This window comes from Conger conger, chromosome 6 (genome assembly GCF_963514075.1).
Source record: "Conger conger chromosome 6, fConCon1.1, whole genome shotgun sequence".
NCBI classification, from domain to species: domain Eukaryota; kingdom Metazoa; phylum Chordata; class Actinopteri; order Anguilliformes; family Congridae; genus Conger; species Conger conger.
In genome coordinates, this window is record NC_083765.1 from 41,834,768 (window position 1) to 41,857,418 (window position 22,651).

At 41.6% G+C, this 22,651-nt stretch overlaps 2 protein-coding genes across 2 annotated transcripts in view; both read right to left on the reverse strand.

Moving 5' to 3' along the window:
* Positions 1-10,487, reverse strand: part of cpe (carboxypeptidase E) — a 36,108-nt gene extending 25,621 nt beyond the window's left edge. The window contains exon 1 of the mRNA XM_061245588.1: positions 10,096-10,487. Within this exon, the coding sequence (XP_061101572.1) occupies positions 10,096-10,345 (250 nt within the window). The 5' untranslated portion in view covers positions 10,346-10,487. The remainder of the gene's footprint in view (positions 1-10,095) is intronic.
* A 3,720-nt stretch (positions 10,488-14,207) lies between these two features.
* Positions 14,208-21,028, reverse strand: msmo1 (methylsterol monooxygenase 1). The gene is made up of 6 exons (XM_061245991.1): positions 20,958-21,028; positions 19,818-20,100; positions 19,360-19,508; positions 18,321-18,447; positions 17,562-17,716; positions 14,208-16,167 (listed from the first exon to the last, which is right to left on the reverse strand). Exons 1-6 carry the CDS (start codon positions 21,008-21,010, stop codon positions 15,978-15,980), a joined length of 957 nt encoding a protein of 318 aa, XP_061101975.1. The 5' UTR covers positions 21,011-21,028; the 3' UTR covers positions 14,208-15,977.
* Between the last annotated feature and the right edge of the window lie 1,623 nt (positions 21,029-22,651).

The window sequence follows — 22,651 nt, forward strand, 5'->3', positions numbered from 1 at the left end:
GTCACAGTATCACAAAACTCAGCTGTGCTTTCATCAGCCTCTCCTCTCTTAGTGCCATGGTGTAAAATAGATGTGTCAAGTTTAAGAATGACCCGGAGAACGACAATGGAACGTGAGAACATGCCAAAGGGGCCAGGTGGCTCATTTTCATCCTGAAAGCCCCCAGTTACCTTCCCACAAATCCCACAACCAATCCTGTAATAGGACGTAAAACCCTTGGCACAGACCAGAGAAGATGAAGGTGAATTTGATTGGTTCAGGAGTTTTGCAAGATCGATGCCTGCTTAATTGTGAAAAAATAAAACAGAGAAGCTTTTTCCACCTCCTCCCCTGTTCAAAAAAACAGCTCAAGCTAGGTTTGGAAACAGCCGGTAGCTGGTTGACCAGTTAGACCAGCTCTATGCTCAATATGGTTTGACCAGCTCAAGCCATGTTGTGAAACAGCTGGTCAAAGCTGGATTTTACACCAGGGACTAAAACTGTTCATTTGGCCAGAAGGATGACCATAGAAAAGCAGTAGGAATTGACTATCATATGACATTATGATGACTCCAGTTCAATATCACACAAACTGACCTTTAATGGAAATGGAGTTGGACACACATGGATGATGTAAGGGGACAGGATAACTAAAGATCGCACTTTGGAACAAGATCCTGTCTCGTGTCTCATGAACATCAGCTCTCCTAGGAAGGCTGGTTAACCTTTCAGCGTCCAGGACCATAAATATACATTTTCCAGGATTTAAAAGGTCACAATGCTACTAACAGGCCCATAGATAAGAAACAAGAAACGTGGAACAATATGCACATGTATTTCTTTATATAGGAATAACTATAGTGTATAGTACACTCTTTGGGACTATATAACATATTTCATGTTTGCCTGCAAATCAAATCTAATTTCCCAAATGTACCCTGAAAGTACAGTAATGTTCTCTTTGGGTACAAATGAGTATGTTTTCCGAGCAAAAAAGGTACAAATTAGTTACAGTATATATATTGCTGGCTAGGAGTTTATGCATAAGTTTATAGGGCACCGCCCCAGCGACAAGCATTTGTACCTTGTTAGGCACTATTGGTACCTTTATTTCTGAAAGTATGTTTACAGTGGTAGTGCAGTGTGTGTGAATACAGGATAAGTAATATTTCCCTGGGCCTAATGTGAGTGGACATTAGGTGCTCTGCGTGAGCTGGTTATTCTCCCCACGGCACCCCCACCCAGGCACGCGTCTCCCCGGAACGGAAATTAGCCTGCGCGTTTGCTCTTTGCTGAGCGAGGAATCAACTAGGGAAGGCGTCATCGTCACTCAACTAAACGGACGGATGTTGACCAACCGCTAGGGCTCGGGAACAGCTGGTGGAAGTCGCGGCACAGACGCAACGCGAGGGTAATTTATTATCCCCGCGTCAATGATTCATTTCTGAGTGTGTTTTAGCATAAAGCGCCAGGCACAACTTAAGTGTGCTGCGGCCCCCCGGGACTTAGCATGCTTGGACACGTCGGCTGTCAGACCTACAGTCACAAATCAAAACCGCAAAGGCACTGGTGGATGTAAATAAATATCGCTCTTCCAAACGAAGCGCAGCCTAACATGAAAACTGAGACGAACAGAGGAGACAAGATGACATATTGCTAACAGGTCTAGCATTTCCCTTCACTGTAGTACAGCATATAGTAGCCTATGTATTGTTTTTAGCTGTTTTCTTGGGGAAATTTGAATTTGATAAAGATTGTTACTTACATATAGGTAAATACCCTTTACGTGTGTGTGTTGTGTGTGTGTGTGTGTGTGTGTGTGTGTGTGTGTGTGTGTGTGACAGGTGCTCAGACCGAATCATTAGGCTCTCCCAAAAATTACCCTCCATACCTCACAGCCATTTAATTGGTTGCAATTCATGAGAAAGAATTAAAAATATGAATACAAAGATACTGTGCTGCTTTTATTGTTGAACATATGCTGCCAATGGAAGATATTACTGATAATACAGAATAGAGAGTAACATATTAAAGATGACTGTTTTCAAAAACATAGCTATGCTGCTTTTAACGACTACCCACCTTTATTCGAGAAAAAAAAAACTAGTTAAAAATCAATAATCCCCACCCCCACAGTAGTTCACTCGACCCTAGAAAAGAACTATCAGATGACACGTAAAGAGATACATCTGTATTGTATTGTCAGGGATTTCTGTAAGTATCTGCTGACACAAATGTTAAAAGCGCTCACAACACTGTTTCCGTGGATACTGTACCCTGAATGCAGCTCACACCATGACTCCCCCTTCATTTTCTAGTTTAAAAAATCATAAATTACGTGCATGACTGTCAGACACAAGCACAAAATAAAAGCGTATGCAGTAGTACACTTTACCCTTTCACAAAATATGCCATTAAATCAAAGAATATAATAATTATTTTTAAGTCTCTGGAAGCCTACTATTACCAGTGAATAAACATTTAGACATTTTAGGATCTACGTAAATTTGACTGTATGTGATCCCAATCCACTGTTTACAGGCATGACTGCAGCATGAAAAAACAGTGTCAGTGATTCCATGTATGTTGAAACATATGTTATTTTTCTGTAGTGTTTTAAGGAGGGAGGGTAAAGGAGGTGCATTTTCGCAGAAGAGAGGAACAGAAGATTAGGAGACCTCAGTGTTGAGCACATTTATCTTCAGCTTTCTTTCAAATATGGATTTGAGGAAAGTCGCAGAACACCAGCCATTCTTTAATATATCCTAGCAAGGGGATCATAAAAACGACAGCGTGTCATTTGGCTGAGGATCTTTTTGTCTTGTCAGCGAGATAATGACGGTGACTGGATTTGATTAGTGGTGGAAAAACAGAGAGAAGACAAAGGTTTCAGGCCAACCATCTGAGTGGTTTAAAACAGATGGGCAAGCTCGCTAAATCTCTAAATGCTACCATAGAGTGGATGCTGCTGTCACATTACCATACCATAGAATGAGTCCTGATATAGCATCGCCATACCGTAGAATGACCCCTGATTTAGCATTGCCATACCATAGAATGAGTCCTGATATAGCATTGCCATAGCATAGAAAGACTGCTGCTATGCCATTAATATAGTAACCAATATATATTTTAGGGTAAAGGTTATGGTTAGGGTTAAAAATGGTGTTTGTTACACACAAGTGCCTAATTTTGATTGGTGGCTTTATTCTTTATTAATGCTTTTATGTATCACACTATGAATCCACCCCCGTCGTTGTCATAGCACCGGTGACGTGCTGATGATTGACAGCATGTGGGCCCTCCTCTACTGAGTCACATCCACAAAACTTCCCTCAACTATTCTCACATCTCGCCAGTTCAAACAAACTGTGGGTCTGTTTGTCCCACGCAGACAAAACAGTCCTTCATTTGGCATGAAATATGATCTTAAAGACACGGTTTTGTGTCTCTATAGTAACAAGAAATATATAATTCTGCGAATGGGTAAGGATTTAAGTGCAGAGACATGTCTTTGCCTATAAACAAGCGGTAAATGTTGTCTGTTTCTCCCAACAGTTGGGTTGAGGGGTGTGGCCGGCAGAGTATTTTTGTCACCCCTGATTGATAGATGCTAAGTGAAAGAAAAGCTTTGTAAAAGAAATGAACAACTGTGTTCTCAAAGGGCAACCACTGACATGCCACAAGTATTGTACTATTGTGACTTTCCTTACTCAGTGGCTTCCAGGAAGCAAACCAGGAAATTTTGCAGCTTTAGTATATAAAGTATAATTATAACATACATATTCTTAGAAGTGAACTCTTTCATTTTTTAGCTTGCTGTTGTTGTTTTGTCTATGGGCTGTTTTGCATTTTTTTAAATATAGTAGGCTGTCTTTGATTTCCTTATTTCATCAAAACAACTAAAATAACTCTGAAAGTTATGTATGATAATATACATAATATAAAGCACAGTATTACTTTTGTTTTTAGCAGTAGTATTAGCACCATCAGTAGTAGCAGTGCTAGTAGCAGTAGGAGTAGCAGTAGGAGTAATAGAAAGGTTTGGGTCATTTCTATTTCAATTACTTCACCTTCATGAACTGCAAAAAATGTCCAGAATATTCTCTGGGGATTTTTCCATTAATGAACTAAATTGCAATTTATTCCCTGTTCTGAATGAACTGAGCTGAAATTGCCACACCCAAACCTGCATATAATATGCCGCATAAATGCAAACGGTGGACCGTTCAGTCTTCGGCTCCTCTCCCTGCCTCGTTGTGGCTCAGTCATTTTGGCTCTCCTGGCAGCGTGCTGCATGTGAACGCACAGAGAAGACCGTAACGGTGCGCTGTTTAATTCCCCCACGAGCGGAGGGACGGACGCCGTGCTCGAGGGTCTCCAGAGCGGCGTCCTCCTCTGTGTATACCCTCCCCTGGATCGAGCGACGCGGGCCTGCCTCGCTCTGCCGCACAGTCACGGCGAGACGTCTCCCGTGAAATGGATGACTAGGCAGCGCGTGGGACGTGTGTGCGTAGTGTGGGAGTAGAGAGAGTGTCGATTTCTAACCTGCTACAGCGGCTCAGCATTATTCTCTTCATTACGCATGAGTATTATGTCAAATGATATGATATCCTGGCCATTCAGAAGGAGGAGAAGAACAGAAGACATTAAAACGGGGGCAAATGTTGGATTCTCTCCCCCGAGATGCACCTGAATGCAGAGTACACACTGTGCAGAGTGTACACCTGGGCAGCCTGAAGCTTCTCCTCTTTTTCATTTTATAAAATGACAAATGACAAGTCTCGGACAGGAAAACAAACAAAAATTCTGCTGACTTTGAAGCAAAAGGACCTAGTGTACCAGGCCTCTTAGTTTAATAGCAAACTCTTCTACTACAAACAATTTCACATTACTTGTCACATCTTTGTACCACAGGAGAGAATCCTGCAGGCACCGCTGCAGTAAGACTGCAGCTTGGCAACAGTCAGGGAGGAACTCTCCACAGGGAAAAATGTGCTTTTTTCTTCTGATATTTCCTGGGAATCTTGGGTAACATTGGCTCTCAGTGCTGCAGGCTAAAGCCCGGTTTATACTTCTGCGTCGAATCTACGCAGAGGCTACGGTAGTACTTCTGGGGAGGAGCGCGTCAGGCTATGCCGTAGGCTACACGTAGATTCGACGCAGAAGTATAAATCAGGCTTTAGGCAGATCATAAAACAGGGTATCATGGGAAAGACTCTGCGGCCTCCATTTCAGATTTACTAGGACTCCACTTTCCCTCTTTCTGTCAGCGCAACTTCCCATATAATATCCTATTTCCTAATTCCCTGCCGCCATCCTATCTTGGAGAAGTATTCATAAGTTCAAGACATATTACGGAATCTTGCATAACAACTGGCATAGTTAATTATATGGTATAAAAGGGTGTTATTATTAAAAATGTACTGGGTGGAACATGTATTATGTTGACTAATATGAAACACAATGATACAGTGGGTATTTTGGGTAAGGTACACGATGCTCATTTATCCTGCCGGACACTTATACTCAATAGCCCTGTTCAAGAGGACACCCATTTTCCCTCGTGGGATTAAAATTTGCAACGAGGTCAGTCTTGCTTTGTCAATATCGTGCAACACATATTGTATCACATAGCTCCCCAATAGCCATTTTTGGGAGGTGCAATTGGTTAGCCATCATTTTCATGAAAATATGTCAATATGTATACTTCAATATGAATATCAATTCTGATTAGGTTGTTTATATGGTGTTACAAACTGTGTGCATTGCTCAATATCTGAAAATGTAAATTCAGTGTGAATTATATACACTCACTGAGGAATTTATTAGGAACACCTGTACACCTAATGCAATGTAATCAGCCAGTTGTGTGGCAGCTGTGCAATGCATACAATCATGTAGATACCGGTCAGGAGCTTCAGTTAATGTTCCCTTTGACTTTGTTACTTTGACTGTGGCATGATTGTTGGTGCCAGACGGGATGGTTTGAGTATTTTTGTAACTGCTGAACTCGGATTTTCGCGCACAACAGTCTCTAGAGTTCTCACACTCACAATGGTGCGAAAAACAAAAAACATCCAGTGAGCGGCAGTTCTGCGGACTGAAACGTTGATGAGAGAGGTTAGAGGAGAAGGGCCAGACTGGTCGAAGCTGACAGGAAGGTGACAGTAACGCAAATAACCACACATTACAACAGTCATATGCAGAAGAGCATCTCTGAACACACAACGCATTAAACATCTAAGTGGATAGGCTACAGCAGCAGAAGACCAATAAGTCAAAAAAATAAGTCTAATGAATACCTAATTTGGTATACTGACTGTATACCAAAATCCAAGCCTACTTAGACCCTGTCATATCAGAGTGATATAAGACCTGCTCTTTCCCTACACAAACCTCTGCTGCAGACTGTCAAACTGACAGGATATTTGTATAGACTGATTAGTTTGGATTCAGTCAGACATGCTCAGGCAGAAAAAACATGTGCTTCTACTTAAGTTAAATTTTCTGAAGAAAATTAAACTGCTGCCATAGCTTTTTTTTATGCTAAATAATCTTAATTAGGCTCTTAAGAAATAAAATTAGCTAAAAGTTCAGGAAAGAGCAGTAGCAATTGGTTTAATAACAGTGTAGCTGCAAATATAATTTATGTTTACACCTGTGAGAACCTGTTTAAATTAAAAGCTGAAAAACAGGTAAACGGACAAAAAGTTAAGAATCACTGACTGCATGTTTTGGATACATCGCGGGGCTTGGGATAGCATCGCATATGCCTACAGTGACTGTACACTACAGTTCTAATCGCGATTACGGAAATCAACACCGATTGCTAGAGGATCAGTCAGCGGCTCGCCCAGCCTCCAGATGGCCGTGACAAATAGAACGGCAGACGGACACACGCTAATGCACCTCGGCCCAGTGAGTCCGCCAGCACACAAGGTATCACGGCTCACTGCGATAATCCTATCTGTCACCACGGCAACGGCTATTTTTGATTAACTTTAAATTTCAAAGTAGGCAAATAGCGCAGGACTCTGCCGGCCATTCGCTTCTGAATTTATCATAGACCCAATAAGGCGAGCAGCAAGTTGCCCTAGAAACCGGACGCAAACCTAGGCTCTAGAAATTCATCTGGATATAATAAAACAGTGTGAGTCATAGAGTACTAGCGGGATAACGAATTGCATTACGAACTAATGCATTACGAATGCATGGTTTTCCATGTAGGCCTGCGCTTTTGAATACAAAGAAATGCAAGCTATTTGCTAGCTTTGACGATATTGATAGGTATGCCTTCAAATTATATAAATAATTTCCCATTTAATTTGAAGTTGAATTCAGGTTGTAGACACGTTCCAGATAATGCAGCTAAAATGAACTACCACCAGTCCAGAAATCAGGCATTTACTAATTAATCTTTCATTTGAGTTGTTCACCTCAGTATTTGACATGACACCTAAACATCCAGTCCAGCAAAATGACCAGCTGTGCTGTAGATCTGGAAGCTCCTATAACCGTCTTCCCTGGTCATTTTTAAGAGACTCATTTTTTTTAAAAGGCTATCTCATTATTTAAAAAAAATAAGTATTGTTACTCTAAGGTTTCTAAAGCATCTGAACTATACATTTGTAAATACGATGACATAAATGTTTACTCTGCCTGGAGAGTACACAGGAAAATGGGTTTTGATGAATCCAAGATGGATTAGGAGTACACTCTATCAGTGTTGATGTCACACTGAATATTTTACTGCACATTTTCTTTCCATTGAAAATTAGTGACTGTAATCATGACTGCCTCATTAGAGTGCTGCTCACTGACTCCTGTGTTATTACACCCCGTGTGGAGGGCCAGGCACTCGCATGAGGGGATATGACAATTCATTGAAATTGATAAGGACACATTTACACTCATCAGGGACTGCTATCACAGGCCGGAATCACAGGCGAGCTCACCTCCCTTTTCACATTCACTGGAGGGCATGAAATTTAATCAGCCAACTACCCCCGCACTCCGACAACACATCTCACCGTGCGTGATGGAGTGAAAATACTCACTGCATGCTCAGCTGTTCTCGTTAGGACATCGGCGTTACGCCTGTCCAAAGTGCACATAAAGATCTGGTGTGATATTAATGAATACATTATTCAACAACCCAGTGATAGTATTTGGTGGGACATACCAAACCGTTCTCAATGGGTAAATGGGTCTCGTAAAATGGGTCTTGTAAAATGTGTGCAGTGGGCACATGCAGCCAAGCAAAGCATTTAGTGCAAAAGCTGAGCAAATTAGAGCAAGAATGTTGATATAACTTTCGGATCAGCAATTAGATGCAGTTACGGAATAAAAGCTTTATTTTAAAAGTAAGTCTAGCTGCCCTTGAAAAGCTACACGGTGAAGCATAATTCAGCAATATTAGCTTGCTGTTTTCACAGCCAGTGGTGTTAAATTCACTCTGACTGGAATACATTTTTCTTTCTGTGGGCCCATATATTGCTATATATCCTGTGCAGTTATATCTAAGCCCACAGTGAGGAAAAAATGTATTCTATCAATGTGAATTTACACAGCTTGGCTATGTAAACAACAATCCAATAACTCTTCTAAATTATGCCATTTCCTTTGTTGTCTCTTTCATTTAAACAGTATGACATTAATATAAACCAGCATGGAGTGTAAGCTGAATAAAAAAAACAAGCAAAGAGTCTGCAATATCTGCCTCTGACTAAACAGCAGCAGTTTCTGGCTGCTAACACCAGGCTGCTAATGGGAGAGACCAATATAGTGACATTTAAGGACTCAGATACAAGCCCTTTTCACCAAGGTTTGGCTATTCAATATCCACCACAGCCCACTGTTAAGAAACACCCACTCCTCTGCATGTTCTGTGTTTCATTAATTTCTCATCATTCCTGGCATCAGTATTCAAAGAGAACATCTGCTGTGCGGATAAGGCATTTTGGATGTAAACAACACACACTCACACACATGCAGCAACAAAAACATTGTAAAAACACAATACCCATTTTATCTGTAGTCTACCCATAGCTTTAGTGAAGGGATCTTTCCTGGTAGATCTAAGCACAACAAACACGTATGTGCTGTCTCTTTAACACTGCTGTTGTGCGGAGGCGTGATGGAGATTTTGAAGGAGCAGCCGGGATTATTTCATAAATCATTGATGAATTGCAGAGCAGGGAATATTTCTGGATGCCAGGCAGGGTCAGTCGCTATGAGAGCACAGCGGCAGCAGGAAGACCGCTCACTTAGTCACTCAGGGGAGACACAGACATGTCAGGATTGGCTTAAATGTTGCTGCAGGACCGTTATAAATACAACAAACTGGAGACACCCTATCCAGGAGAAGAAAAAACTGTTTTTCGGTGGTTCTGTGTTTGAGACTAGTCATTCGATAGTTAGATGTCAGGAAGACATATACAGAGAGGCAGTCATAGAACACTGACTGTGTCAATCACTCCGCTTCCAAATGAAAATGCAAATTAATCTGCGCGACGATGACCCATCAAACATGAAGTAGGCTAAACATTTGATCAATTCAGATGAACCAAATATTTCCGTATGCTTTGGCGATTTCTTAATTTGCTTCTCTTTATTTAATTTGCCAATTCGTCAATATATTTGCTTGTTTTTGTTTGCATTGTCTTTCAAAATACATCGCAGGCCCGTGTGTTATTGCATACAAGGTGATTAGTTACTAAGCGTCACGTAATTACATATCGGCTACGACCGCCCACGGATATTGAGTCATCGTGCTAAGCAAAATGACGACGATAGCTTTCCATTAGCCGAGCTTACAATTTCTATCGTGACACAGGGGGCAAAACGGACCCGTGCGTTAGAAAATTAATGGGATTCTAATAATACGCGTTGAGATGAAATTATTTAATTTTCAAGCTATACCGTTTAAAAAAAAAATGTACTGTAGAAGGTGTAAAAGATGATGGATGTGGTCGACTACATCCAAACACCCCTGTAAAAAATAAATAAATAAATAAATAAAACGGTTAAAAAAAGCTTAACCCCTGCGAAAATAAATACTTTAAATAGTGTAGATGCAGGAAGGCTATACAATATATTCTGTGCATCACTGACCAGGTTCGTGCACACCCGGGCTGTCAGACATCTCCAGGACCAGCAGTTCTCTCCCCTCGAAGCTCTCGCCGATGGTGTAGATTCTGCTGATGGAGGGGCACTGCAGCCACACAGACACCAGCGATTTCCTCAGCTCCTCATAACGGTGGTACTCGAAGGAGATTCCCCCTTCCTCGGTGGAGCTCTTCTCCTCCGCCGCAGCGAGGACCGCCAGCGTCCCGCACACCACCAGGGAAAGGAACAATTTCATTTTAGTGCTTCTACTTCGCCGAGGTCTGTTGGTCTGACTGAATTCTTCTCTGACATCCACAGCCCTCTCTCTCTCTCGGGTTCTGCGCCGCTCTATGCGGAATGGATGTGCGCTCGTACCTGTCCACACTCAGCTACGGCAGTGTTACGTATCGGGCACCAGCGCTCTCTCTGTGGGTAAAGAGGCGGGGACAACAGTCGAGGCGTGGCTTCACCGTTCAGCGCTAGTAATGATGCATAAGTGTATATGGACCAGAAAAAGAATATGCGCTTAAAGATTCATAAAGATGTGCACTGAAATTGCGCATTTAAAATGAGCGATTTAAATGTGATGTAACAAGCTACGGATGAGAGTTTGGTGACCGCAGATTATAATGTATGATCATATTTCATGGAATAATATTTTATGGAACATTTCTAAAACTGCATTTCTCAAATAATCAATCTTTTTCCATTCTAGTTTGTGCCCCAGAGACATGTAAGATAAAGCAATGATTTTGGGATGAATTTGATCATTTTAATGGTCGTTCCAAAAGCAGTGTTTGGGATATTACATCCTCGTTTTTATGTTTTTAAGTGATAATCTATGTGTATAAATGTGGCGGGGGCCTTTCTGTGTATGTTCCCCCCGTGTCCACATAGGTTTCCTCCGGGTGCTCCGGTTTCCTCCCACAGTCCAAAGACATGTAGGTTAGGTTAAACGGAGAGTCTAAACGCCCCATGGGTTTGAGTGTGTGAGTGAATGGATTGGTGACCTGTCCAGGGTCTATTCCATTGAGATGTATAAGAACTGGAGACAGCTTCTGTTTACCGGTTCCATGATTTCCTATGGGAGCTGCTGAATGGCAGGAGAAGCCAGTTCATGGAGGTGGCCATGTTGCCATGACTATTGGCAACGGAGCATGCACTCTGGGTATCTAAACATAAAAGGATGAATAGGATTTTTATTTTATTTTATCTGATATCTTCTTCTGTGTGGTCCAGAAAAACAGTTGTGTGTGAAGAAATGTAAGAATTTTAAAGTATTGTCCAAAATAATTGTAGAAATAATAATAATAATTAAAGGTACAATAGGTAAGATTTTTGTGTTAAAATATTGTTACAAGACCATTGTAAATCTTCCTTCCTGTTATTGAAAAAGTCACTGACATGTTGACATGTTGACTGTGTTTATAGTCATTAAATTTGGGTTTCAAAATATACAGTTGATGGACTGACACTCTCTACCAAAACATTGTGTAGCTGTACAATCATTCAAGCTCTTTGGTTGAAAATTGGTTCTAATTGCCACAGCCAATGGCGTTTCAACGTCAGCACGTTCACAGACAAGGGGTGGGATAAACAGTGTTGTGGTTTGAGCGTGTTTGTTGCTGAAATTCCTCTCTTGACTTTTAGAAGTCCGAAATGACCGATTGTACCTTTAAGCATACAGGAAAATGAACAAAATGAAAATTCTGCACACATATAAGGATGTATTTCATCACACCAAGCATAATTGTGGGGGGGGGGATCATTTTATTTATATTTCTGCGTGCAATTATTTAATTGTTCTCCCTGACCTCCTACAACAACCTGCAGTTGCACCACTACCCAGTGACTCTGGCATTGTCTACCTTCGTTTTCTTATATTCCTGTCCCATACTGCGATGGCCTGAGAACCCCCTGCTTGTACTGCATTTTAACATTTCACCACAAGGTCGTATCGTGTGAATAAACTGCCACATGACATTATGCAGTAGTAGCAAGCTAAAGAACCCTTTTATCTAAGAGTGTATCCATGGTCCCTGGTCCATGGGGACCCAGCCACACCTCAGGAAGCTTTAGGAATATTGTTTGAACAGCAGTTTGAAACAGCAGCTAATGTGAGTTGGGGAATGGTTAAAAAGAAGATACAGTGGTGTGAAAAAGTGTTTGCCCCCTTCCTGATTTCTTATTTTTTTGCATGTTTGTCACACTTAAATGTTTCAGATCATCAAACAAATTTAAATATTATTCGAAGACAAAAGTAAACACAAAATGCAGTTTTTAAATGAAGGTTTTTATTATTAAGGGAGAAAAAAAATCCCAACCTACATGGCCCTGTGTGAAAAAGTGATTGCCCCCCCCTGTTAAAACATAACTTAACTGTGGTTTATCAAACCTGAGTTCAATTTCTCTAGCCACACCCAGGCCTGATTACTGCCACACCTGTTCTCAATCGAGAAATCACTTAAATAGGACCTGCCTGACAAAGTGAAGTAGACCAAAGGATCCTCAAAAGCTAGACATCATGCTGAGATCTAAAGAAATTCAGGAACAAATGAGAAAGAAAGTAATTAATTGAGATCTATCAGTCTGGAAAAGGTTATAAAGCCATTTCTAAAGCTTTGGGACTCCAGCGAACCACAGTGAGAGCCATTATCCACAAATGGCGAAAACATGGAACAGTGGTGAACCTTCCCAGGAGTGGCCGGCCGACCAAAATTACCCCAAGAGCGCAGCGATGACTCATCCAAGAGGTCACAAAAGACCCCACAACAACATCCAAAGAACTGCAGGCCTCACTTGCCTCAGTTAAGGTCAGTGTTCATGACTCCACCATAAGAAAGAGACTGGGCAAAAATTAATTTTTGCATGGCAGTGTTCCAAGACGAAAACCACTGCTGAGCAAAAAGAACATTAAGGCTCGTCTCAATTTTGCCAGAAAACATCTTGATGATCCCCAAGACTTTTGGGAAAATACTTTGTGGTCTGAGGAGACACAAGTTGAACTTTTTGGAAGGTGTGTGTCCCATTACATCTGGTGTAAAAGTAACCCTGCATTTCAGAAAAAGAACATCATACCAACAGTAAAATATGGTGGTGGTAGTGTGATGGTCCGGGGCTGTTTTGCTGCTTCAGGACCTGGAAGACTTGCTGTGATAAATGGAACCATGAATTCTGCTGTCTACCAAAAAATCCTGAAGGAGAATGTCTCAAGCTGAAACGAACTTGGCAGGACAATGATCCAAAACACCAGCAAGTCCACCTCTGAATGGCTGAAGAAAAAAAAAAAGACTTTGGAGTGGCCTAGTCAAAGTCCTGACCTGAATCCTATTGACCTTAAAAAGGCGGTTCATGCTCGAAAACCCTCCAGTGTGGCTGAATTACAACAATTCTGCAAAGCTGAGTGGGCCAAAATTCCTCCACAGCGCTGTAAGAGACTCTTTGCAATTATCGCAAACGCTTGATTGCAGTTGTTGCTGCTAAGGGTGGCCCAACCAGTTATTAGGTTTAGGGGGCAATCACTTTTTCACACAGGGCCATGTAGGTTTGGATTTTTTTTCTCCCTTAATAATAAAAACCTTCATTTAAAAACTGCATTTTGTGTTTACTTGTGTTGTCTTCGACTAATATTTAAATTTGTTTGATCTGAAACATTTAAGTGTGACAAACATGCAAAAAAATAAGAAATCAGGAAGGGGGGCAAACACTTTTTCACACCACTGTATATTTAATCCATTTGTGCCACTTCTGTTAAAAATGCCCCCTGCACTGTGCACAGAGCTGGCAGTGGCAGAGAGAATACAAGTGTACACAATGTTGCCTGAGCAGAAAGACCAGCTATTCTTTATTTTTGTGCTTGGAGGCCTGCTGACACAGCATATTTGCATGGTGTCATTTGTCTTCACTGTAAGGATGTACAAAGTTCCGGAACACGGGCAAAATTAATATATACGGTATTTTAAACCGCATAAAGCCTGGGTAAGTTTGTACTGTCCTAATTTATGGTTATATCATGCATTTTTATTCACAAGCTACAAAACCATATGTAATGGTTCATCAAATAAAGCAAACTCCTTTTCTGCCATTTTGTTATAGAAGAAAGGGGTCAAGAAACTTGCTTCTTCTTTCAGCTAGAATTTTATTTGTATGAAACGCAAAGACAAAGAATGATTTGTCCTGATTCTAAAATGTTTCTCTATGTGTGTTATAGTGGTACATATGTAGCACACTGTGTGGTCACTTCAAAAGTATCAACCAAACAGGTATGAATTCTACATTTGTATGAAAGGGGCTTCGCACTTCCTTATTTTGACATGTCGCAGATGCTCACCATACACTGCTGTCCTGTAAACCCTTTAAGGTGTAAGATCACAAATATGAGATCAGAATGTTCTTATCTGAAAGTTCTAATGCTAATGTCACAATCACTACTGGTAATGGAAAGCAATGGAGTTCTAGAACATTGACTTAGAATTTTAAAAAACAAAACATTCCAAAAAACCTAAAATCGAAGGGTTAGATGTAGAGCAGGGCAGACACAAAGTGTTATAGGGTTTTCAAATGAGATTTCCCACATGATTTCTCTGACATTTCCACTCACATTTCAGAAGCATAGATGCACACAGTGCCCATACAAAACAATTTCAGTCTTTGTCCAGTAACGGCCAATAATCAATTTTCTTGATTGTATTGAAAAAATACAAATGCTTGAAAAAAACTTACATTACAGCTTTGCTGGTTTTCACTTGCATGACTTTCTAATATCAAACCAAAATGGCATTTCAGTGGAACATTATTTAACATGCAATCTCCATGCTAATTTATCCAGTGGTACATTTATACACATTCATCATGAAGAAGAAGGACATCAGACAAAAAAGGCTCCATATTTTTAAACAGATTCATGTTCCAGCAATCTGCAGCATACTGTTAGATTATGTTCAAGATATTTCAGGTATAAAAAACAAATACATGTCTGGGCGAAAAAAAAGGAAGTAGTACAGTGCTTAAGTCTGACAGAGGACATGTAAAGTGCTGTGTAATATGCAATTTATTACCCTTTACAAAAGTGTTAAGACGTATATACAGTGAGCGTGTTTCATGTAAAGCACATTTGGTCGTTAATATGTCCCGTACGCACAGATTTCCGTTCCGTTAAATCCAGTGGTGATTCGTGAATCACATGAGAACACTGCAGAATGAGAGATATCTGTCTTCAAAGCAAGGCACTGTGGGTAATTTCTATTGGAGAAGAAGTATAATTAAATGCAGATGGAAATCTCACCAGGGAATCTAATAAATGTTTCTACTCATGAAGGTAGCAGCTACTTGCATGATAACCTTACAACAGTGAGCCACGGACCCTGCCAATTGTAAATCTGCAATAAGCACTGTCATTATAGTGTAGAATCCAACAAGGATTTGGATTTATTTTACATGCACTGATATCAGTGCATTGTAACACAGCTCGAACCAAACTAAAACACTAATGATGTTAATCAGGCATATGAATGAAGGTGCACTTCAAAGGGATTAATTAAGAATGCAAAGGTCTGGATGCGTGCGCTAAATTCCACTGTGATTTCAGCCTCCATTCAATCTAAACCGCCGGGCGCTTTGCCTTTCTCACAGCAAGCCGCCATTCTCTCTCGCCACACGCTTCTCGGTTACAGCTACCGCCAAACCCGGGGCGTGACGTCGCGTAATTATTTAAAAAAAAACAACATTTGCCTAAATTATAAGTCAAAGCGCGATGTAGGGATTTAATGGAGGCCTTGTCTGTTTGTTCCTGTGCCGTGTTCACTTCACAGGGCCCGACTGGACAGAACCGGAGGAGAGAGGGTAAAGAAAAACCGAACTGCAGAAAGCCACGGCGCTTCCCCGGCGCTTTACTCCTCCTTCTTCAGCTCCTGCTTGTGCTGGAAGCTCCTGTACTGCGAGTCTGTGCCCAGGAGCTTGTCCCACCAGGTGAAGGTGGAGGAGTAGTTTCCCACAAAGTTCATGTGGTGGAAGTCGTGGAAACGGGCTCCGGCGTAGAAGGGGATGAGGTGCAGCGGGTTCACCGGGATGTCGTATCCGCTGAGGAGGGGAGGGAGGTAGAGGATACCGTGAGCAGGGGGCTGACAGATCGCACTCTGTGGTTTTCTCATTACTGCACACTGCTCCACACTGCCCCCCGGTGGTCTAGATATGTCTGCGTTTTGACAAGGCCTTTTCTGCACGTAAGGACCAGAGCCAAAACATTTAAAAAAACTTAAAGGCCTTTTTAATCAGAAGTGGGAAATGAACAGCTAGTAATGAAATGTGGGTATTTGTAAGATAGAAAGGATACAGTTTATTGGTGGGGTAAACATTCTGTAAGTTCAGGTTTTAAACAAAGATATATATCCTTATCTTTGTTTTTACTTAGCATTACATATGAACGTTGCACCAATTGTATTAAATAATATTGTGTGATTAAAATGTCCCCTGTGTGAGCACTGTAATGTGTGTGCGCAAGTGTGTGTCTGTGCGTGTGTGCACGAGTGTATGTACCTGCGTGTGTGTGTGTGTGCGTGTACATTAGTGCGTGTGTGTGTGTACCTGTGTGTGTGTGTGCATGCGTTTGTGTGTGTGCGTGTGTGTGCATGTGTGTGAGTGTGCGTTAGTGTGTCTGCGTGTGTGTGTGTGTGTGTACCTGTGTGTGTGTCTGTGTGTGCGTGTGTGTGTGCATGTGTGTGTGTGCGTGTGTGCCTGTGTGTGCGTGTGTGTGCATGTGCGTGCGTGTGTGTCTGTGTGTGTGTGTGTGTGTGTGCATGCGTTCATGTGTATGTGTCTGTGTGCGTGTGTGTACCTGTGTGCATGCGTGTGTGTGTGCATGCGTGTGTGTGCATGTGTGTGTCTGTGTGTGTGTGTGCATGCGTTCATGTGTGTGTGTGTGTGTGTGCGTGTACATTAGTGCGTGTGTGTGTGTACCTGTGTGTGTGTGTGCATGCGTTTGTGTGTGTGCGTGTGTGTGCATGTGTGTGAGTGTGCGTTAGTGTGTCTGCGTGTGTGTGTGTGTGTGTACCTGTGTGTGTGTCTGTGTGTGTGCCTGTGTGTGCGTGTGTACCTGTGTGCCTGTGTGTGTGTGTGTGTGTGTACCTGTGTGCCTGTGTGTGTGTGTGTGTGTGTGTGTGTGTGTGTGTGTGTACCTGTGTGTGTGTGTGTGTGTGTGTGTGTGTGTACCTGTGTGCCTGTGTGTGTGTGTACCTGTGTGCCTGTGTGTGTGTGTGTGTGTGTACCTGTGTGTGTGTGTGCATGCGTTTGTGTGTGTGCGTGTGTGTGCATGTGTGTGAGTGTGCGTTAGTGTGTCTGCGTGTGTGTGTGTGTGTGTGTACCTGTGTGTGTGTCTGTGTGTGTGCCTGTGTGTGCGTGGGTGTGTGTGTGTACCTGTGTGCATGTGTGTGTGTTCGTGTGTGCATGCGTTCATGTGTGTGTGTGTGTGTGTGTACCTGTGCACGTCAATAGTCTCCAGCAGGCGGATGGTGACCCAGGCCCACAGCAGGGTCACATGGTTGCAGAAGATCATGATTCCAATGAAGAATCCGGCTCCCAGGATGAGGGTTTCCGCCGGATGCGCGTATTCCGCCTGCATCCCAAATGGAGCCTGGGAGAAACACGGCCCAAACAAAACGAATACACTTCACTATTTACCTCTGTTCCCAGGCAACACGCAAATTTCATTACGATCTCCCTTCATTGGATCCTCAGGTAAATCATCTTTAGACTTTTACAGCCATGAGTTTCCCGAAGCACACAGCAGTGAGAAACACCTTTTTATTTTCACCTGTGATTTATTCAGTTAAAATGCCACACGTAGTAAATCAGAGGAGAAAAGTAATTAGGGACTGAAACAAACACTTCAGTTCAGTTCTGTCTGGTTAATTAATGATGTCATGGTGTACATTACTCTAAACAATGTTGTTGCTATTCATCATAGCTAATGTTTTCTTCTTTAAAAAAGATATTCCTGCTATTGCATACCTTAAAAACTTTCAAGATTAATGTGGATCCTCAAATTCTAACTTTTGCCTGGACCTGAATCAAGCACATTGCACAGAACCAGCTTAATGAATCAAACCGGTTGTAAAGACAATGTCCAATCCTTTAGGCCACATTTAATGGCTGAGTGCCTCAGGGAATGACATTGCGGTTCGGTGACGACCGGCAGTTTGCGGTAAAGGCGGGTGAACCGGGATGGGGTTACTCACAGTGAACTCGTGGTGGACCTTGTGGATGTATTTGTAGATTCTCCTGTGGTGTAGGAGTCTGTGCAGGAAGTAGTGCCAGGCGTCTTCCACCACCGCACAGCCAAAGCACTGGGCCAGCAGGTAGGGCCTGAGACACAAGGAACAACATCACCTGGGGAGTCCAAGGAGGGCCGTATCCATTTCTCAATTTCATGCCAACTTCTGCTTAATGAATTAGCCCAGTCGTTTATCAAACTGTATTTTAGCTAAATTCATTGATAAGTCCATGAATGAAGACTGCTCTTGTGTCCCAACATGAAACATCTTACTGTGGCCTAACCTTCAGTTAGTGTATTCAGTAGCTAATTTGACAAGTGTAACGGCTGATCGGAAAGCCTGCCCACACCTTGGCCGTGCTGGAATGGAATTGGCCACACCCAGCATAACTAATCGCTCTCCACATCTCAGATTACTGCTCTGTCTACTATAAAATTATAGCAAGACTGTATAGTAAGCCAAACAGTGCACTGAATGTGATGCAGCTAAAATATCTGATCTCAAAACTACACATCCCCACATTTGAATACTTTGTTGAGTAGTGCTGTTATATCATTTGCAGAGGGTTTTTATTCACTGAAATGCCACAGTAGAAAATATCTTGAATAACAAAAATTTACATCAAGATATTTTTGTTCTAATGTTGAACTTTGTTATCCAATACATTAATTTACAAAAACACCTTTTTCTTTGTTTGAGACATATTTACTTGGTCTTGCACTATTCAGCTGCACTGTCTGAACTACACTTTCCACACCGTCCCCCAGAACTACACTTCCCATATCTACTACTGCAATTCCCTGATCCAATTTCCTGTGTTTGTTTTATCCAAGTCGCCATGGATAAGACCTGCTAAGTGCCATTAGTGCGGTGTAATAAGTGGATAATATTTAAGCTATGTAGATGTTAAGACAGCAGCATCTGCTAAGCCAGAAAGTAGAACGATGAAAGGCCAATGTGATATCAGTGGCAGTCAACAAGATAGATTGTGGCTGGTAAGTACCATCTCGGCATGGAGTCCCAGTCGTAGGGGATGGAGAAGAACTCGGTGAAATGGTATGTTCCGCAGATCAATGGCAGCTGAATGCAGAAGTGGTTGAAGAGCAGCACCTTAAAGCACTTCCACTGTTTCTCCCACGTCTCTGGTTTGTCCTGTGATAACAGAAAGAGAGAAAACTGTGTCAGGAGTGGCAGAGAATCATTTTTACCATGTAATTTTTCTTATCTTCCTGAGGGGAAAAAAAGATTACAGCAATGACCACTGAACAACGATATTATTTAAACCACGCTGCAAATATGGATGGCATCAGTTGAGCAAAATATGATGAATTAAGTCAAGCTAACACACGCTGCTGTGGTTAGCTTGTCTTCCTGTTAAGCAGCCAGAGTGAGAAACTCTTTAGGGTACCTGCTACCTCTTCTAAACAAGGTTAGAGTTAAGAGTGTCATAAAATTCCCCACCTGCTGTATCTTGTACTTCTGCATGAAGGGCAGGAACTGGAAGATGAACCCGGGGAGACAGAAGAGGATGTAGATGAACTCGTGGACGAAGAGCGAGCCCCAGGTGGCGATCTGGAACTTGGTGTAGTTGTTCAGCATGTAGTCCCATGCGGTTTTCAGGGGCTCCTGCAGTGGGTTGGCTGGTAGCAGGGAGTCCACGTACTCCACCGCCAGGTAGGCCGAGCCCAGGATATCAGCTGTGTGGTTCATCTCCATCGCGGCTCTGATTACGCCGACAGGCCTCCTGAACGGGAAAGAGTGACAATTAATTTAATAACGTTTAATAGAAATAAGTAACAGCTTAATGAAGAAACGTTTACTTTAACAATAAAATGAATCATCCTGAATTGGAAGTTGCCTAATATAATTAAATAAGTACTTAAGCAAAACCGATGTACGGCCACACTTTCCAGATAGAGACTAAAACGGCTAAATTGGCTAAATTCACAGCTAGTTAAATTCTGTTGTTTTGTTTTTTTATCAAATTCATTTGGCAGCGCTGTTTAGACGCGTTGGTTTGGACAGAAGTGGGTCTTTTCAGTGTCAATTTCAAAAGGTACATCTAGATCGAATACTGCGCGCGCTCACTGCACACCCAGCATGTTAGCAAGCTAAATACATTAAATATATTATATTCCGAGTACCTTGAGCATCTGCAAGATAGCCTACTTCAAATGAAAGTATCTCTGAAATTCCAGCCAGCTATAGCAATTTAACATATCATAGCAATGTAACAGTTGTTTTTGGCGAATGTTGATGCGCAGTTAAAAAGTCACGTTCTGTTCGGATAACAAAACACCGCATACGTAATTTGCATCGGTAACTTTCTAAACCTTTCGAGGAATTGCCTTGAAATCAAATTTTAGAATGCAACGCCTACCAGATTTACCGGTCATCAATAAAAGAACAGCCTGGTTTCATAACTTTGCGTCACAATGACAGTAGATAGCTTGTTTGCGTCTCGCTAAGATTTCGCCAGAAATTCTCCAGAAATCTGAGCATGCAACGTTTATGTCGAACACATACCAATACACAAACTATATTATGATGATCAAACATTCTTTCCCAATTCTGACATTCCAAAAGGAAGCAACAACTCACCTTAGCAGAGAGAAGTCTACCTGTACCGTACACCGGCGTCCTATGCTGGACATGTACAGTCGACACAACGGCGATTGGCTGAAGAAAGAGGAGACTGACGTCAACGCGCTCAGCTAACGCAGCGATTGGCGAGCCGTATGGAGTGATTATAGTGAGACGGTGAGTATCTAGAGCAACGTCCAATGGACGCGCTGTATGGCAGGCCTGATTCTCACAGCGAACAAAACGTGCTATTAAACATGCTTGTGTAACGCCAGAGAATTCTATATGCATTTGGGGCGTGTTCTGTTTCCCCTCCAAAAATGATGAAACTAAAATATAAAAATGAACTGTGTAAATCGGTATATTTCCACTGCACTGAATAATAATTTTATTATTATTATTGTTATTATAATAAACAGTAATTATCATACCTTAAATAATAAAAAGTTAATAAAAGACAAATATATCATTGATGCCAGATGTATGTTTTATTGATCAATTTATCCAAATGATTTTCTCCTCCTCCATGTGCAAGTTGTCAGCAGTAACACAGAAGACAAGGCTTGGGCATTTCATAAGGCACATTACAATCAGTCATTTCCCCACAGTCAGTAATAAGCAGTACAGGTCCTCCTGAACTTAATGTAAGCAACTGAAAATTGAGGACAGCTTAAGTTCATTCCACAATAAAGGATAAAAGCCATTTGAATATGTTGTGAATGACAAATATTAAATACTAGATAGTCTGATAGGGCACAATATTTATGTTAACCTGTATGCAAATAACATTGTGAACAAAAGTTTGCCTTCAACTTCCAAACCTCTTGCTGTACACACTTGACCTATGCTCCAGTTTCTGTCAATCAGGAAAGAAGAAAATAAAAAAAAATTCCAGGAAACAGTTATTCTCAAACAGCATAAGAATGGCTTAGAACATAATAGAACGTCTCCAAACGATCCTACACTGCAACCGGACACAAGTTATCAGTTCACTTTTACATATTTTTATACTTTCAACAGGCACTCCAGAACAGAACAAATGAAGTCAGCTTACATTATCTGTATATACAATCCATTCATACATCTGGGAATGTATGGCTAATATATTTTCACTGGAGTGAAGAGTAATTCATTGTAAGACAGCACTCAATATGGAAATTATAGCTGGGCATCATTATATTCATCAAATCTGATATTCAGAAAGCTTGTATTATATTAATCACAAAACATTTAACGTGGGCCTGGAATACAAAACGTGATAATACAACACATACACACAAAACTGCTTTTCACAGAAATCTTGTTATGTCTCAGATCTTATAATATATAATAATAATGAATTTGTATTTATAGAGCTTCTTTCAAGCAATGAGCACAAGGCGCTGAATAAAGAAAGCAGTAAAATGACAGTCGGTAGAAGGAAAAACACAGTAAAAGCAAACCCTAAGAATAGATATTAGGCTAAGAGTACAAAATACTTTGGAGATCTAAGACCTCCAATGCCTCTGTTCAAGAAAATAAAATATAATGAACAAAAAATGAAGGAAAACAGCCTGAAAAGGTACTACAGCAGTAAGTCCTCACTCCTGGTCCTAGAGAGCTGCAGGGTGTGCTGGGGTCCTCACTCCTGGTCCTGGAGAGCCACAGGGAGTGCTGGGGTCCTCACTCCTGGTCCTGGAGAGCCACAGGGAGTGCTGGGGTCCTCACTCCTG

Coding starts and splice junctions, on each gene's coding strand:
- msmo1 (XM_061245991.1), bottom strand. CDS start 21,010: ATGTCCAGCATAGGACGCCGGTGTACGGTACAGGTAGACTTCTCTCTG. Junction 20,101..20,957: donor GTAGACTTCTCTCTGCTAAG/GTGAGTTGTTGC, acceptor TTTCCCGTTCAG/GAGGCCTGTCGGCGTAATCA. Junction 18,448..19,359: donor TGGGACTCCATGCCGAGATG/GTACTTACCAGC, acceptor CTTGTGTCTCAG/GCCCTACCTGCTGGCCCAGT.